The sequence below is a fragment of the Jaculus jaculus genome, chromosome 13 (genome assembly GCF_020740685.1).
Source record: "Jaculus jaculus isolate mJacJac1 chromosome 13, mJacJac1.mat.Y.cur, whole genome shotgun sequence".
Classification (NCBI taxonomy): Eukaryota; Metazoa; Chordata; class Mammalia; order Rodentia; family Dipodidae; genus Jaculus; species Jaculus jaculus.
Window position 1 is genome coordinate 16,736,755 of NC_059114.1, and position 17,056 is coordinate 16,753,810.

Genomic DNA, 17,056 nt, shown 5'->3' on the forward strand with positions numbered 1-17,056 from the left:
CTTTTATCCCACCCCACCCCTTCTCTCCTCCATCCCCTCCTTTGACCATGCTTAGACCATTCCATCCCTCCCTACTTCTCTATTTGCTTATCTACCATACCCTCACCTTAAGCCATTACTCCTTCTTTCTCCATGTTCTGGACACATGGTTGGCTATGACACGTCTCCTGATGTCTCTGTGGTTGGAGGAACCTTATAAATACTTGTGGCCAGCAAGTTGTGAGGAGAAAATACATCTGTCACTGCCACTTCAAAACATTAGCTGGGCCGGGCTTGACTCCTCTTAGCTAGGGCCCTGAGTGATGTCTGTTTCCCTCTGTTGCGGGGTCACCAGCACCACAGTGGGTGTGAATGGGAGATAAACCTTTGTTCTTTCAAGGCTCTGGTATTTTGACTTACTTATACTGCAGCCTAACCTGCCGGGACACCCTTCCCAATTGTCTTCCTTTGTGCTATTGGCATTGCTGTCTTGAATTCTTTCATTTATTTAAGAGAGAGAGAAAGAGAAGAGAGAAACAGAATGAACGAGTATGGGCATGCCAAGGCTTCCTGCCACTGCAAATGAACCCCAGACACATGTGCCACTCTATGTATCTGGCTTTACATGGGCACTGAGGAATTGACCCCAGGCTGTCAGGCTCTGTGAGCAAGCGCCTTTAACCACTGAGCCATCTTTCCAGTCCCGCCCGCATTGTTCTCTTAAAGCGATCATTCGCAGTGCTAATGTCACTCCGGTGCAAAGCATTCGACTCCTTGGTCGGCATGAGCCTGTCTGGGAAAGCGGTGCATGTTCCTCTCAGTTTGGGACACTTACCACACCTACCTGAGCCCCTGATGCCAGGGAGGGCGAGCCAGAAGATTCTGTCATCTTAGGTCCCTTTTCCAAATGCCTTCTGAGGTTAGAGCCAGGAACTGGTTAGACTACTTGGTGACTGACACCAGACAACTGCTTTGGAAAATTTTTTTTTTTTTTTGGTCTGGGAATGACAGCTCTTTGGAGTGTAGTCTGAGAAAGTTCTCTCAAGGTGTGTGTGGAAAGAGCTGGGGAAGGCTGAAGAGCAGCTGAGGGTGAATGTGGAGAAGCCCGGAAGGAGAGCATGAACAGGAGAGCTCCCTAGCTTCGTCTTTCCTGCAAACGACAGATAAAATAACCCTAGTGGGAAATGGAGAGAGAATAATTCCTTCCTGTCGGTGAAGTCCAGAGACATTCTGTCCATTGCTGCTCTCATGACTTGCCCCACAAGGCTGTGCGGGCCTGTCTAGCAACAGTCACATGAGCTTTATTCTCAAAGCCACCCAGGAATCAGGGAGCCACCCACATTCCAGCCATCACATTCACAATCCAACAAGCAAAGACCAGGAAGGATAAAGAAGAAGAGCACATGGCATAATTTTTTTTCTTATAGAAATCCCATGCAATAAATAAATAAATAAAACCTGCCTATTTCTCATTGGCTAAAATTAGTCACATGGCCAGAGCTAGATGGCCACAAAGGAATATGGGAAATGCAGTCTTCATTCTGGGTGGCTAGAAATCTAGTTAAAAGTTGAAGGATTTAATTATGCTTGGTGAATGTTCGGAGGCAGATAGAAACTCGACCATATCCTGAGACAAGAAAGATGGATTTCGCCCAAGCATCCTAAAGGTTCCTTACAATTAAATTCCTTCAGAAAGGGGCTGGAGAGATGGCTTAGTGGTTAAGCGTTTGCCTGTGAAGCCTAAGGACCCTGGTTCGAGGCTCAGTTCCCCAGGTCCCACGTTAGCCAGATGCACAAGGGGGCGCACGCATCTGGATTTCGTTTGCAGAGGTTGGAAGCCCTGGCGCGCCCATTTTCTCTCTCTCCCTCTACCTGTCTTTCTCTCTGTGTCTGTCGCTCTCAAATAAATAAATAAATAAATAAATAAATAAATAAATAAATAAATAAAAATTCCTTCAGAAAATCAGGGGTAGATATGTAGTCCTTTGTGCCAAAATGCTGGCATTTTCACTCAATAAATTTTGTTTAGAATTCCAAGTGATTGGCCAACTCTATAAAGTCCAAGGAGAGGGGCATCATAGATTCCCTTTGGTTAACACACCGTAATAGAGAAGTGCAGGGGAGTTGAGGGAAAGGCAACGTGTGTGCCTCTTCCCACTTGGCCAGGTGAGTGTATTTGATATGGTTGGTATTATTCATGTCCGGTTTAGATGTGAGAGAATCTCTTGTCAAAGGGCAGTTACTCTTTGAGAAAGCACTGGACAAGTTTCCATGCCAAAGGAAAGAAAAATCGGGCAAAAAAAAAAAAAAGCCATCCCTATGAGTCTTATGGCTGTAGCTATCAGAGTCCCAGGGAGTGGGGAAGCAGAATTGTAACCCCAGCCTGGTGGACAGGCAAGAACAGCCCCTTGGCCTCTCTGGGAATGTACTAGAAGACTCAGGAGGGAATATGCTGAGGGACGTCTCAGTGGGGAGAGCTGTAGGGAGCCTGCCAAGGTTCTTCCAGATGGAGGAGACAGTGAGGAGGGCAGCAGATGGAATCTTCCAGAAACTTGTCAGCTTACCTAGGCATCTGATTCTCCCCTGCCTCCCTTTGCTTTCCCATCAGTGACAAAGCTTCTAACTCAGTCCCACACGTGGTCTGATGCTGCTATAATCCCCATCGGACAATAGAAATCCAGGGCTGAAACCAACTCAAACATAGATCTACAGCGGGGTTTATATCTAATATATATATATATATATATATATATATATATATGTATATATATATATTTTTTTAATTTTTTATTTATTTATTTGAGAGTGACAGACACAGAGAGAAAGACAGATAGAGGGAGAGAGAGAATGGGCGCGCCAAGGCTTCCAGCCTCTGCAAACGAACTCCAGACGCGTGCGCCCCCTTGTGCATCTGGCTAACGTGGGACCTGGGGAACCGAGCCTCGAACCGGGGTCCTTAGGCTTCACAGGCAAGTGCTTAACCGCTAAGCCATCTCTCCAGCCCTATATTTTTTATTTATATATATTATATAATTTATTTATTTGCCAGAGAATGGGTGCCAGGGCCTCTAGCCGCTGCAAGTGAACTCCAGACACACGCGCCACCTTGTGCATCTGGCTACCGGGGAGTAGAACCTGGGTCCTTAGCCTTCTCACGCAAGCACCTTTAATCACTAGGCCATTTCTCCAGCCTTCACATCCAGTTCTTCCTGACTCTCAAATCCTTTGAGGAACTGTGTCATTCTCTAGCCCTAGGGGACGCACGCCTGTGCTTTCAGTGACGGTGAGTGAATGGTAGGTGCTCACGTCTGTCTTGGCCTCTCGGTGTCATGAGACGAGAGATCCTTGGCATTGCTCTGGGCACAAGCCACTTGCCTTCCTCGCCATACTCCTCCCACTTCCTCCAGATCAACTAGAAGTAAACCAGCTCCGAAATGAACAGGCTTTAGACGAAGCAGGGCTGCAAGTCAGATCCAGTCACTTGACAGCCGGCCACAGGCCAGGCCCAGCGTCCCTGCTGGAGGATTTGGGATGAAACAGGCAGAGAAGACGCCTACCCTCACAGAGCTGAGCAGTAAACAAACGTACCAGTTACAGATGGCCAAAAGTGCTGTGGAAGGGATTTACCAGAGGGGGGGTGATGGGAATGGGGGGACAGGGGATGGGAACAGCGGGAAGGTGGGCAGCTGACTTCAGGAAGGAGCGATCACTACCTTGACCTTGCACACAAACAATTTCTCTAAACTTTTCACCTCTCCCTTTTTCCTTCCTGATCCCCCCCCCCCACACACACACACTTATTTTGGATTTTCGAGGGTAGGGTCTCACTCTAGCCCAGGCTGACCTGGAATTCAGTATGGAGTCTCAGGGCGGCCTCGAACTCACGGCGATCCTCCTACCTCTGCCTCCCGAGTGCTGGGATTAAAGGCGTGCGCCACCACGCCCGGCTCCGAGCCCCCTCTCCTTTGTGTAGGTATTCCCTACTCTTCTCTCACTATCTGCCTTTCTGTGTTGCTTTGCTGACCCCCCCCCAGGGCAGTTTTAGGGGTTCTTGGCATTTTGCTCATCCTAGCACCCAGCTGTGCAACTTGTTAGCTATGTGACCAGAGGCAACCTGTCCACTGACTTTAGTTTCTGCCACCGAGAACGAGGCATTCCCATAGCATCTGTCTCGGGAGGTCGTTGTGACAATGACTACGGAGATAATTTGTGTAAATCCACAGGTGGGGGATGGCACTCGGGCCCTGCCTGGGTCTGGGTGAGTGGGTGCCGGCACTCTTGTATCTTGTATCTTGGTATCTGGATGGCAATCATGGCTATCATTTTATTCAGTGTGTGCTTCTCCATAGTGACTTCCTATTGGAATGGCCCAGAAAAAGCAATTTCACAAGCACAGGCGACAGGCACTCACCTTCAAAGATGCTCCTTACCCTGGGGTGAAATGAGATGGGAGCATGAGTGATTTGTAAAATCTGTGGGTAATTTATTTTGCATGTGGTGTGTGTGTGTGTGGGGGGGTGTAAGCCAGACATTGGCATCGAGTGTCCTCAATTACTCTCTCCGCCTAGTTTTTGAGACTGGCCCTAGTTCTCACTGCTTCCAGTAAACTAGCCAGCCAGCCTTACAGATCCTCCTGTCTCTGCCTCCAGGCTGCTGGGATTATAGACGTTGAGGCTTTTTACCTGAATGCTGGGGTTCCAAACGCAGATCTTCACACTTGCTTGGCAAGTCCTTTACCCATTAAGTCACTGCTCCCGCCTCCTCACGGGTGATTTTAATGCAGAGCCAAGGTTGGGACTCTCTGACTGAATCCTTCCCTCTGGGAGGATTCTAAGTGGGTTCTAGAGAGGGGTTGGACTGACTAGGGCCTCCAGTCTGAGCCTCTGTCTAGTGGAGAATTTCTCCTCCCACCCTTCTGCCTGCCTCATTGCCTGCACCCTGCACAGGGGCTGGGGGCTTCTGGGGCTGTCAGAAGTGGGGGGCATTGGACACATGTTGCCTGTGCTTCATCTTTGGGCACCTTTTTGGCTCAGGACAAAGGCATCTCCGGAAGCAGGTCTCTTTCTCTCTCCTCTGCAGCCCAAACAGCTGAGGCTAGGAAGGCCATCTGTTCAGATCAAAAACAAACACACGGAATCCGGTAACAGCCAGCCGGAGCAGGAATTGGAAAGGTGAAGGCCTCTCCATGAGTGCCAGAGAGGTGACAACTTCCGTCACAGGGACAGCTCCCCTTGCAGCTGTATTTCTTGGGAAGAAATTACCTTGTTGGAGCCCTTCTGGAGGGTTAGCTTTGAGCTGATGGCATTTACACCCTTGAGGATAAAAAGGTACAGGGGAAATAGTCTTGGAGCCCATAGAACTGGATCCCCAACGCTCACTAGCTATGTGAACTTTGCCTCTGTGAGCCTCAACTTCAAACTCTGTCTAATGGGGCTGAAGTGTGTCATGGAAATGACATGTGACCGCATGTAAATGGTACCTGACCACTGATTGAAAAGTCCTTATTATTCTTAATCACTACAAAGTGTCAGAAGAGGACCTGTTTGGAAAGAAAGAAATCAGTGTGTGGTCTGGGGAGGAGGTGGTGGGTGAGGGTACTTACTCTGCCTCCATGATCCATAGACAGACTACCACTGGCCAGCGATGAGCACAGGCTGTTTTGTGCAATCTTTCTGCCCTCCTTGATAACCCGAAGCAACGTCTCAGGAGTGCTGGGTTAGGGATGGGGATGGGACTAACGTTTTAAAAATCCAGAGATTTAAGCCAGGCGTGGTGGCGCACACCTTTAACCCTAGCACTTGGGAGGCAGAGGTAGGAGGATCACCATGAGTTTGAGGCCATCCTGAGACTACATAATGAATTCCAGGTCAGCCTGGACTGGAGTGAAACCCTAACTCCAAAAATTAAAAAAAAAAAAAAAAAAAAAACAACAACAAAAAAACCCAGAGATTTTTATCCTGAAAAATTAAGGCACTCTTGAAAGTTGAGGGATTTGGTAACAAGCTGAGATTCTTATCTGGCAGTCATATATTGGACTTTCCAGTTCCCCACCTGCCTCCTACCTCACTTGACCCATATGTGGTTTTTTTTTTTTTTTTTGACCCACCCTGGAGGGAAAGAAATGTTTTAATTTGGTACTGAGAACATTCCCCAAGGCCTCCATTGTTCCAGCTTGGCTCTTTTGAGCTTTCCACATGAGCCCCACTTTTATAGCTCAGACTGAGTGTAGGGAAAGGTAATTTTTCTCACTGACATTCATTGAGTGCTCTCGAAACCCTATTTAAAGACCTGTCACGCTGGTCATGGTGGCACACGCCTTTAATTCCAGCACTCAGGAGGCAGAGGTAGGAGGATCATTATGAGTTTGAGGCTATCCTGAGACAACATAGTGAATTCCAGGTCAGCCTGGGTTAGAGTGAGAACCTACATCAAAAAATGAATAAATAAAATAAATTTTTTAAAAAACCCTGCAAGCTCATTTTCTTTCCACGGCAGCCCAGGGAGATGTTGCTGCCAATCTATTTTACAGATGAACAAACTGATTATTGGCACAGTGTGGTCCCGGTCCAGGGCCACACAGCTAGCAGGGACGGGGCCCAGATTTGAACCTATGTCTTCAGGCTATAAAATGTAGGCTCAACACCAAGCTTCTTCCCAACCTCTGGGATTTCAAGACAAAAGGAACTGAGTTAAAGAACACAGGTAACTCGCTGAATAAACCCAGGTGCTAAAGAGCAGAGGATTGGAGGCCTGTATTCTGATTCAGCCTGCTTGGGGTCTGTTTTGGATTCTGGATAGTGTGTCTCTTGGGCAAATGACTTTTGTCTAGGTCTCCGTTTCCTTCTTGATAGGCAAGGGATCCTAACACTTCTTAGGGTCATGCAACGAATGCTGAGATAATGCATATGAAATGGTTTGGAACAGGTCTTTCTCTCTTGCTTTTGGTTTTTCAAAGTAGGGTCTCCCTCTAGCTCAGGCTGACCTGGAATTCACTATGTAGTCGCCGTGTGGCCTCGAACTCAAACAATCCTTCCTCTGCCTCCTGAGTGCTGGGATTAAAGGCATGTGCCACCATGCCCAGCTTGGAACAGGTGTCTTACGGTAATTCTTAATGCTACTTATATATGTATATATTATAGATTTGTAGTCTCTAAAGGAGACCTATTGAGATTATTTATATATATATATATATATATATATATATATATATATATATATGCACTTAGGATATATGTATATATAATATGTAATATATAATAGTACATTATAATTTACATAAATTATACTATATGTTTATATCCTAAGGACTTACAGGTTTGCTTGGGAAATCAAAGAGAGGAGCAAAGTCATGTGAATGTGCACGGCATGTTGTAGCAGGTGTGGTGTGATGGCTCCCTAGTGCCCCGTCCCCCACCCTCCTCTGGGCATCCAGCCACCCCATATAGACAGAAGACACTGGGCCACGTATGAGAACACCATACCATGGGACCTTTAATTAGAACAGAGACATGTTTCATACAGGCTGACAAAACCGGAACCCCTAGGAAGGTTCTGCTGAGCAAGCTGCCGTCAGTGGGTCCTGGGCAGAGGACGGGACCCCAGGGTGCTGGAGTGCACACACAGCAAGCAGCTCCCTTCTCTCGGAAGAGGATGCTCCGGGCAGAGGCTGGCTGTTCAGGCTGAGCTGGGCTGGTGATGGGTCCTCTGGTCTGGAGTTTTCTAGATGGGAATCCCAGTCCCCAGTGCACAGAAGTGGCCTTGGGGCTGCACCGTGTCGCCTAGGCCAGCGGGGTAGAATGTATTAGGTCCTTGGCCAGTGAGCGCTTGAGGAAATAGCAGACTTGGGGAGAAAAGAGAGCTACAATGCGAAGTCCTCACAGCACAGGTCCCTCAGAAAAGAGCAGCCGAGGGGACAAGGGACAAGGAGTCAGGCATGATGATTCTTCTCTTTAGGCCTAAATTTTTTTTTTTTTTAATCTTAAAAGTGACCATAGGACCTACATCACCAGACTATTGGAATAATTGTAAAATATATAGCCTGACTGTTGTTAAATTCAGGATAGAGAAAAGCCATCTTAGCCCCTCCTCTGATGACTGTGCGGCACTGGGTTTGTAAGAGAAGTTCAAGCCAGGTCCAGAGAGGACTTGATCTCAGACGATACGTGCTACCAACATGATGGTGCCTTGAGGTGTCCACTATCCGACGGAAGGACTCAGCGACCACGAACCTGCCCTGCATATGATGTCTCAGGTCCTTTTTCTTTCTGTTGACACCCTTCAACCTACAGCAAACGACACAGGGACAATATCCCACAGTACAGGGTCCCCCGGCATCAGTATGGAGTTCTCCCCACACCCTTCCAAGAACACTGGCCGAGCTTCATCTCACAGATAACAATACTGAGCTCCTTTTTTCATTTCCAAAGACTCGCAGGCAAGCCAAACCCGCAAAAGAATGCCATTCCAGTCTCTTTGGCATAGAAAACGAGGCATAACTTCTCTCGGCTGGAGCAAAAGGGGTTCAGTTTTCTCTCTGCCTCTCTCTTTTTCTCAGGGAGTTGTGACTTTTGAATGGGAGTTGGTCCGTGCTCAGGCATTTGATTATTCAATTAATTTCCATCTCCACAAGGTTTCCTGGGACAGAACCAGTGCTTCGGTTCTACCCGAGCTTAATATGCATGACCGCAGCCTCTGTTTGTACCAGTCACAGTTTGGCAGCTCTGGCACTTGTATCCCAGGTGATAACGCCCTACTGCGGATAGCAAGCAGCACCCGGACCTGTGAGGAGGAGCGATTTCCAATAGCAGTTCATGGGGGAAAGAGCTGGTCCACCTTCTTTCCCAGTACCACTCAATAAATAGGAAATAAATTATTAAATAAGCCATGTTTCAATGACGAGGCCCCACCATAGTATATTTACAATGCAAAACAAAACAAAATGGCCCCAGAACAACCCAGACCCACAACATAAAAGAGAAGCAAAAGCAAATTCAAAACATCAAACACACACGCCCACAGAGGAAAACCCAGCCAACAGACAGAGTGACGGTGACAACGGTGTCAATATCACTGGCTCATTGGTGCAGAAATGAGAAGGAAGAGATCACTACAGAGCATTACTCAATGACACGGTGACTGGTAACAAGTTTCTTTGCTGGGTTGGCCAGAGGAGGAGGAAGGGCGGGGGCAATGTTTTAAGGAATCCTGTCTTTGATATACTTTGATTATCAGACCAAAGAAACATGACCAGAAGACCGTTTTGAATATCTGTTGCAAAAGCTGAGGTAAAAGGGATATAGCATACAGTTGGGGCTGTGGCTCAGTTGTTAGAGCGCTTGCTTTAGCAGGCGTGAGGTCCTGGGTTCAATCCCCAGCGCCACAATAAATAAATGAATAGAAAATAAATAAATAAATAAGTAAATAAATAAGAAAATATACAGCCAAAAAAAAATGTTGGAAAGGTGATTCATAGAAGGAAAAAAAAAAAAAAAACCTACATTGATTTGCTGAACCTTGGGAATTCCTCAAATTGTAACTTTTATTTATTTATTTTTTTTTCCAGGAAACCATTTGGGGAAAGAGAATGTGGGCTTCATGGGAGGAAGACCTGTATGCCTTTCCATAGATTCACTTTATTCTGCTTCTGAAAAGCTGGGCTTCTTTCTAGGAAAATCCTAAGTAGAGACTAGAATGTGATCTAACCTTGAACTTGAATGGTTCCAGCTCTGGTAGTTGGAGCTAGCTGGCATTCAAATGAACTGGTAAGGATTCACATCTAACTTTGAGTTGATTCTCATGGTCGGGAACCTCCTCAAAGTGCTTGAAGCTCTTTCCTTCCTCCTTCCCCTAAGCAGGTCTCAGTGAATCTCACTTTGCCTTTGTTGATTCTCAGGCCTTAGCAACACCGGCAATGATTTCCCAAGGACTTGTCCTCTTCGAAAGGTGAGGACTTTGGCCCCTGGAAAGGGGACATCTTTCCCTGTTTCCCTTGTCTCATCCAGAGCGCCTCCATAGTGGGAAGGTCAGAAGACCCCCAACCCACATTCTCTGCGCTTTCAGATGCTGGCTGTTGAGCTAAAGGCTCACCACAGACAGCTTTCAAGAGATCTGCCTTATTCCCCAGAGGCAGAAAGTAACAAGGGTGAAGTGTGGTCCTAGTTAACCAAGGTCACCAGTGGCTCAACATAAGCTCTATATTTGATGAAAAGAAAGAAAAGATAAAGGAGGGAGGAGGAGGAGGAAGAGGAGACGATGACAGGAAGGAAGGAAGGAAAGAAAGAAGGAAGGAAGGAGAGAAGAAAGATAGAAGGGGAGGGAGGAAGAGACCTAGAAGCTTATAAACAACCCTGTAAACTTTCCCCCAGGTAGGGATCTCCCCTGGGTTGCCTTAGAGCAGGATGCCAGGAACCTAAACACAATGTTGAAAAGGTTTCTCCCAGACCAAAAGTGGGACCAGGTGAACAAGGCCATGACTACTGCTTCTAGAAAGGAGAAGAGTCATTTGTAGCCAGCAGCAGGAAGCCATCACTGCCAATTGGTCAGAAAGGCAGGACCAATAAAGGTCTCTGCTTCCTCATTTGCAGGACGGGCTCCGAAATGACAATTTTTTTTGGGGGGGGGGAACATCTGGCTGTCCCATCTGTATTTTATTTTTTTTTAATTTCAGGAGAAACAGCTTTGTTCTCTCCTCGATGGAATAGCGAGAGATCACAGCAAAAGAACCTCAGTGACTCCTCACAGAGGAGCCCGTGTCCACCGGAGACCATACCGAAAAGCCTCCAGCTCCCAGAAAGAGAAAGGAAATTAGCTACTTGGAATAGAAGTTCATGTTACTTACACGAGACCAGGCATATACGGCTCAGAGCAAGTAGGTGAACCTTCTACTAATCTACGTTTTGGAGTGACATCCAGACAGACATCTTGTCTTCCCAGGGTCAGGCCTCACTCTCCTGCTGTGAACACCCTCATGCTGCAGGAAGCTTCTCTTGGCTACACTGAGCCCCCCAAGAATGAGGCAACCACTTCGCAATGTACTCCACTGAAGCTAAGACTCCTGTCTCCAATAGGTGTCTCCCAAGGGGCCTTTTCCAGGGATTTGACTTTGGGGAACTTTGACGTGCTAACTTCAGACTACAGCCCTGGACTTAGGGCGTGTTGTGAACTCTACATCCAAGCTCACCTGATATGTCCTTATGGTGGTAGGTAGCTTGTGGGCAAGGGGGCCTCCTGAACCTCACGGACATCGGGTTGGATTAATGAATCTGGGACTCAATGTACTTCAAGGTCAACTCCAGCATATTCTGGGCCCAGAACCTTCTGAGAAAAAGGTCCACTAATCTGACCTCTCCAATCACATTCACAGAGACGGGAGAAAGAAAAAAAGAACAGATGTACAAAAATAACTTAGAAGAGCCCCCCTGCCCCCGCAAAAAAATACCCCCCACACATGTGCACACTCATACACAAACTCTCCATATAAATAAATAATTAAATACTGCTAATGGTGAGCATATCACATAAATAACAAATAAATAAACAGATAAATAAATCAAATAAATAAAAAGTTTGCTAGGAGTCCCAGGCAAAAATCGTCCCCCAAACTGATTCTGAATGAAGACAGTCTGGATAGGAGGCTGCTGGGCCTCTCCCACGGTCCTGCTAAGGAGCTCTGGTGGCTCCTGGAAGCCTTTGTCTCCATGAGGGAGACTAGGCCCCGGGTGGGTAAGGTTGAGAGTTATTTACAGTTTCTGTACATGCCCTTCCAGGCACCTGCCATCCGGCCTTCGGTGCTGACAGGATTGGCATCCATGGGTCTTGGTGGGCGGAGCTTCAGCCTGGGCCAAGAGCCTTGGCAGGAAGGCCAGGGGCAGCCACTGCTGTTTCTGATAGGCGAAGGCCTTTTTGGATGGGTGCACGGAGTTCACTGCCCTCCCCGCACACCCCAGGCTGAGAGGATGAGAAAGAGGGAGTGGGCAGGGGTCACTGCGTCCAAGACAGAGGGTATTTCCGAACGTTTTTCCTTGGGTTGAGTGGGATAAAATTACTATGGGTCTTAGCATCCCCATAGTTTCAGTATTCCAAGGGTCGGGGATGAAGCCTCCCTCCCTCTACTCTCTGGCCCGTTCAGCTGTTGCCACCCCAAACTTGACACCCACCCACGAGGCTCCTGAACAAGCCAGGCAGCTGGTGAGGGGGATGCCCATGGGTTTATTTCAAGGAGCTTCTCCCCTGCTTGGCAATTCCCGGTGCCTTCTTCAGGCGAAGCAGCTATTTCTATGTCAGAGGGCAGCTTACCCTTCCGCCCAGCGCTGGCAAGAGGAGAGAGGTAAGGGTGAGGTCAGGAACCAAGGTGGGCACTTTCCCAAGCTGACGAGAAACCGCAGTAAGCTAGCAAGAGCCTGAGATGGAGGACGCTGGAAGACCCTTGCTCAGACTCTCTGGATTTGGGTCTTTCTCCCCAAGCCCGAGCAGCTGTGACCCACCTTGGCAGAATTTGTACCAGGCAAAGGGTATGACCTAGTCCAAAAGGTGGGAAGGTGGGTGCCAGGTCGCCCTGAGTAAGATCCAGGGTGTGGCAGTGTGGGCAGTGGGGAGGGGGCGAGCAGGCGCCAATTGGGATGCCAGGCCAGACTGGCTGGCGCTTGGGGCTGGCCCTTGGCCATGGCACTGGAAATGTTCAGCAGATGGTCCCGTGGAATCAAGCTGGTGCCAGCTAGTTGGGCTGAGGCAAGTTTGGGAAGTGGGGCTGTAGCCCAAGCTGTCCTGACCAACTGTTGCACTGTCTCCTTATCTGTGGGGGTTTGCAGGGCCCTTGGGCACAGCCAGGAGGTATTTTATGAAAGGCATATGGGGGGGGGGCCTCTGTCTCGTTGGAACGTCGGGGCTTCCGTCCCTGAACCACTAAGAGACTGGGACAGCACACATGACTCCTGTCTTTTTGTCTCTGTTCTTGTAACCAGAGAAATCACCGCTAAGCTTTCCCTGGCTCCTACCCTTCACTCCAACGTCCATGTTCCCTTCTCAATTCGCACCTCTTTTTCTAGGTCCCAAGGGCCACCCAACCTTCACTCTGGCCTGTTGGTTAAAGGTTAAAGCTCTGACCCCGGTATCTTGCACTCCAGCTCCCCTTGATTTTTTTCTCTCGCCCCTCTCCCTAGCACTGGGGTCCATAAACGGGCAGCTGTGAGGGTGAATGCAGGGGAAAACTGAGGCCTGGTGGGGTGAATTAACCTTGGTCTTCAGTCTATATCTGTCCCGTGAGCGCTGGGTGTGCAGCGTGTTTCTGACCCAAACTTTTGAGTCCTAGAGCCATTGCGTTTTGTTTTTTTTTTTTTTACAAAACCTTGAGGTGTTTTGTGCCAAGAAGAAAGGAGGTGGCCGTCTCCATCCCAGGCTCGCTCCAGCCACCCGGGCAGGCTTGAGGTTGAAAGTGGTTCCCATCACGTTGGCACAGGGCTGGAGAACCCGCCTCCCCCAAACACACACCTTTAATCCCCGCGCCTCCCTAAGGAAAGCAGGGGGTGCCGGGGGCGCGGGGTGGTGGGGAGGGGTGGTCTTCTTGTATCTGTCACCAAGTAGAAGGCAAGGGAGGGCAAGTGAGCAGGGAGTCTGGCCGAGTGCAAAAGGGGGGAGCGCGCAGTTCGAGGTGTGTGTGTGTGGGGGGGGGGTTGCCCATCGCTTAGCGCCTCGTGCTGCTGCAGTAACTTTCCGCCGAGCTGTAGCTTCGGCTGCGGCTGCGGCTGCGGCTGAGGCTCCGGCTGCGGCTCCGGTCGGAAGCCGGGCTGGGACTGCGGGAGCTGGAGCTGCTGCTCGCGCGGCTCCGGCTGCGGCTGCGGCTGCGGCTCCGGCTGCGGCTCCGCGAGTAGCTGCGGCTGCTGCTGCTGCTGCTGCTGCTGCCGCTGTACCAGGAGGAGGCGCTGCTGAGGCTGCTGGACGAAGACGGGCTGGGCCGGTAATAAGGGATGGGGCGCTTCCTGGCACTGCGGGAGACCGGGGGGGGGGGGGGGGGGGGGATGCGTGAGGGCTCCACACCTCCCCACACACCAGCCTCACCCCTGGGAGCCCCAGTCTTGCCTCCTGGGAGAGCATGGCCCTTGCAAGTCCCACAGGGAAAACAAAAACAAACAAACAAACACAAAGCCCCAACAAAACACAACCTTAATTCCATTTCTGCTTCTCTGGACATCAAAGAGACAACTCTGGCCCAGAGATGCTGTTATCTTAAAAAGTGATTATGTTCCATTTGAAAACAAACAAACAAACAAACAAAATTTCACGCACCAGGCCCAGGGGCTCAGAGCCTTCAGCTGGGCAACAGAAGCTACACACAGATTTTTAACTGTAGTTTTGTTTTTGCTATTATTATTATTTTTTTTTTTACTTTTACTAGAAATTTCTATTTCCAGTAGGTTCTATTTCGAGTTGGCAGCAGAGGCAGAATTTTCCATCTACTGTATGTACATTATCAAGTTTCTTTTTTCTTTTTGAAATACATGCAGGGCGGGCTTCTGGAAAGAGTACATCCATTTAATGAAAATCAGATGTTTGACCACAAATCAGTTCATAAGCCGAGGCCGAAGCTAAAGGATGACTGGATGTTGGAAAGAGGTCTGGCCAGGTGGATGTGCCGGAGGCCAGGATCCCTGCTCTCCTAGACTCCTTGGAATGAGTGGGGGATGCTTAAAGCCTCAGCCCCTTTCTTCAGAGATCTTAGCTGTTATGGGTCACCTGTCCATCTGTTTTTGACCATTCAGTCAACAACAATGGTACACAGCCCGGTCTTGTGTTTAAATTTACAAAGCCATTCACTTTTTTTTTTTTTTTTTTGCCTCCTTCCAGCTCAGCTGCTTGATAATCCCCAGGATTTATGTCTTCCGATATTTCACGGATGAGAAAACAGGTTCAGCGACGTTAAGAGACTTTAGGTTCCCTAGGAAATGGCACAGCCAGGCTTTGAGTCCTAATCCAGTGTGGTTCTCTTTACCCACACCACGGCTCCAGTTAAGTCTCTCGGGCTCTTAAGTAACCGTGTTTGCCCTTTCTGTACCTGGCTCAAGGCATAATCACTTAGAGGTCTATTTTAACCTGGCATCTGAGTGGGCCTCGTGTCCTGGATGCCCATTCTCTGGGAGGTCCCTTCTTCCCCTATCCTCACCAACTCCAGCTTGGTACTTGGCTCCAGGGGCACCTCCTAGGCCATACCTTCCTCCTCAGGTTGTCCTCACCCTTTCCCCCAGCCCAAGGACCTAGCCACACCCGCCAAGTTCACAGGCCACGGGGGTCCCTGCCCCTGTCATCCTGCAGGCCTGGCACATTGGTCTCTTGAAATGACCCAGGTTCCCAAGGAGGCTTTGATCCAAAATGTCAGGAGCAGGAAGGGAAGCGTGTCCCCAGCCCCTTACCATCCTGAAAGTCTCAGCCTCCAAAGGAAGCCAGAGAGGGTGTGAGAAGGAGGCTTGGGGGGTAAGGCAGGCACCCCGGCCACTGCTGGCCTCACCTTGTGATCCTCCGGGCCTCCAGATGGCTCGGAGAGTCTCTCCGGCGCTTCCTCATGGGCGAGTAAGATCGACGCCGCCTGCGCGCTCGCTCGCGCTCCCTCTGCTGCGAGTCCTTCTCACTGTACTTGGGGTCCCGCTCCCTGAAAGGGGTGCGAGGGAGTGTCAATGGACACGTGGGGCTGGCTTCAATGTGTGAGAGCCCTAGTTCTACTATTACCTTCCCCACTCCACCTTCTTTCCCTGCCCCGGGGAGACCTGGGACTGGGGAGGGGTCTGGGGCAGGGGGTCTGCAGAGGCAGAGTAGGGCAGAGTGAAGAGGTTCATGGCACAGGGCCCCCGATGTGGCTGATGAGGGGGCCCTGAAAACAGGGGTCAGGGGTACGTAGGCAAGTCAGTAGGCGAGGACACTCAGGATTGGGATGTGAGTTCTGGGATGTGACCGTGGGAACGTTCGAGGTGGGTCCAGAGAATAGACATCTCTCCCACTCCCGATTGGACAAACAGAAACACGAGGATGAATCCCCTTCCCTACCCGCGCCAGGCTGGACAGGGAAACAGGGTAGAGCATCCCAGATTTGTCTGGATAGAGGGGGGCCCAGACGGGAGGATGCGAGCGGACAAGGTGGGGCCGATTACCTGCCGGGGCTGTAGCGGGAGTAGCTGGGGCTGCGGCGAGATCGAGAGCTCCTGCTAGGCGGGCTCCTCTTGCCAGACTTGGAGGAGTAGCTGGGAGAGCGGGAGTAGGACCTGGGAGAAGAGGGAACCTAAGGAGGCTGCTGGCGGCGAGCGAGGGATGCGCGGACGCCTAAGCGCTGCATCCACTTGGCCTCTAGGTGGCGCGCTTTTAGTTTTCGCAAACCAGGTACAGAACCAGGCCCATACCAGAAAAGCCACTCTGGGCTGGACTAGTAATAATAATGATTATAGTACTAGTAGTAATGATAGTAATAATAATAATAATAATAATAATAATAATAATAATAAAAACATCGTCAACCCCGTGACTGCGGGCAGGTGATTTCATTTCTATGGTTTTGTTTTCTCAACTGTAAAACGAGGGCAATAACCTGATAAAACTGTAAATCAAATGGGTAACTTAAGGGTCTGACACTTAGCATATTGGTGCATATGCTAGCTGCCAATTGGGCAGCACACGGAAGACGTTGGCTATGGCTGTAATCTATTTTATTATGCGTCAGGCATCGAGGAGATACTCTGGAGGCACCTCACTTAATCCTCAACATATCCTAGGGTTATATAGTACTATTATTTTTATTTGTGAGAGAGAGGAGAATGGGCGCACCAGGGCCTCCGGCCACTGTGAACGAAGGGCAGCAGCGTGCTCCACACTGTGCATCTGGCTTTATGTAGGTCCTGGGGAACCAGGCCTGGGTCCTTTGGCTTTGCAAGCAAGCACTGTAATCTTTAAGCCATCTCTCCGGCACACATACTGTTATTAATTTGATCTTAGACATGGGGGAAAAGGCACACAGAGATGATGCAGCTTGGTCAAGACCACACCGCTGGTAGAGGACAGGGATCCAAGTGTTTGGCTCCAGCATGCTTTGGTACACTGTAGC

The 17,056-nt window shown here is 49.4% G+C and overlaps 1 protein-coding gene across 1 annotated transcript in view; it reads right to left on the minus strand.

Moving 5' to 3' along the window:
• Positions 1-10,623: 10,623 nt before the first annotated feature.
• Srrm4 (serine/arginine repetitive matrix 4) overlaps positions 10,624-17,056 on the minus strand; it is a 186,215-nt gene continuing 179,782 nt past the window's right edge. The window contains exons 11-13 of the mRNA XM_004664143.2: positions 16,113-16,223; positions 15,476-15,616; positions 10,624-13,958 (exon numbers count right to left, since the gene is read on the minus strand). Of these exons, the coding sequence (XP_004664200.2) occupies positions 13,658-13,958; positions 15,476-15,616; positions 16,113-16,223 (553 nt within the window). The 3' untranslated portion in view covers positions 10,624-13,657. The remainder of the gene's footprint in view (positions 13,959-15,475; positions 15,617-16,112; positions 16,224-17,056) is intronic.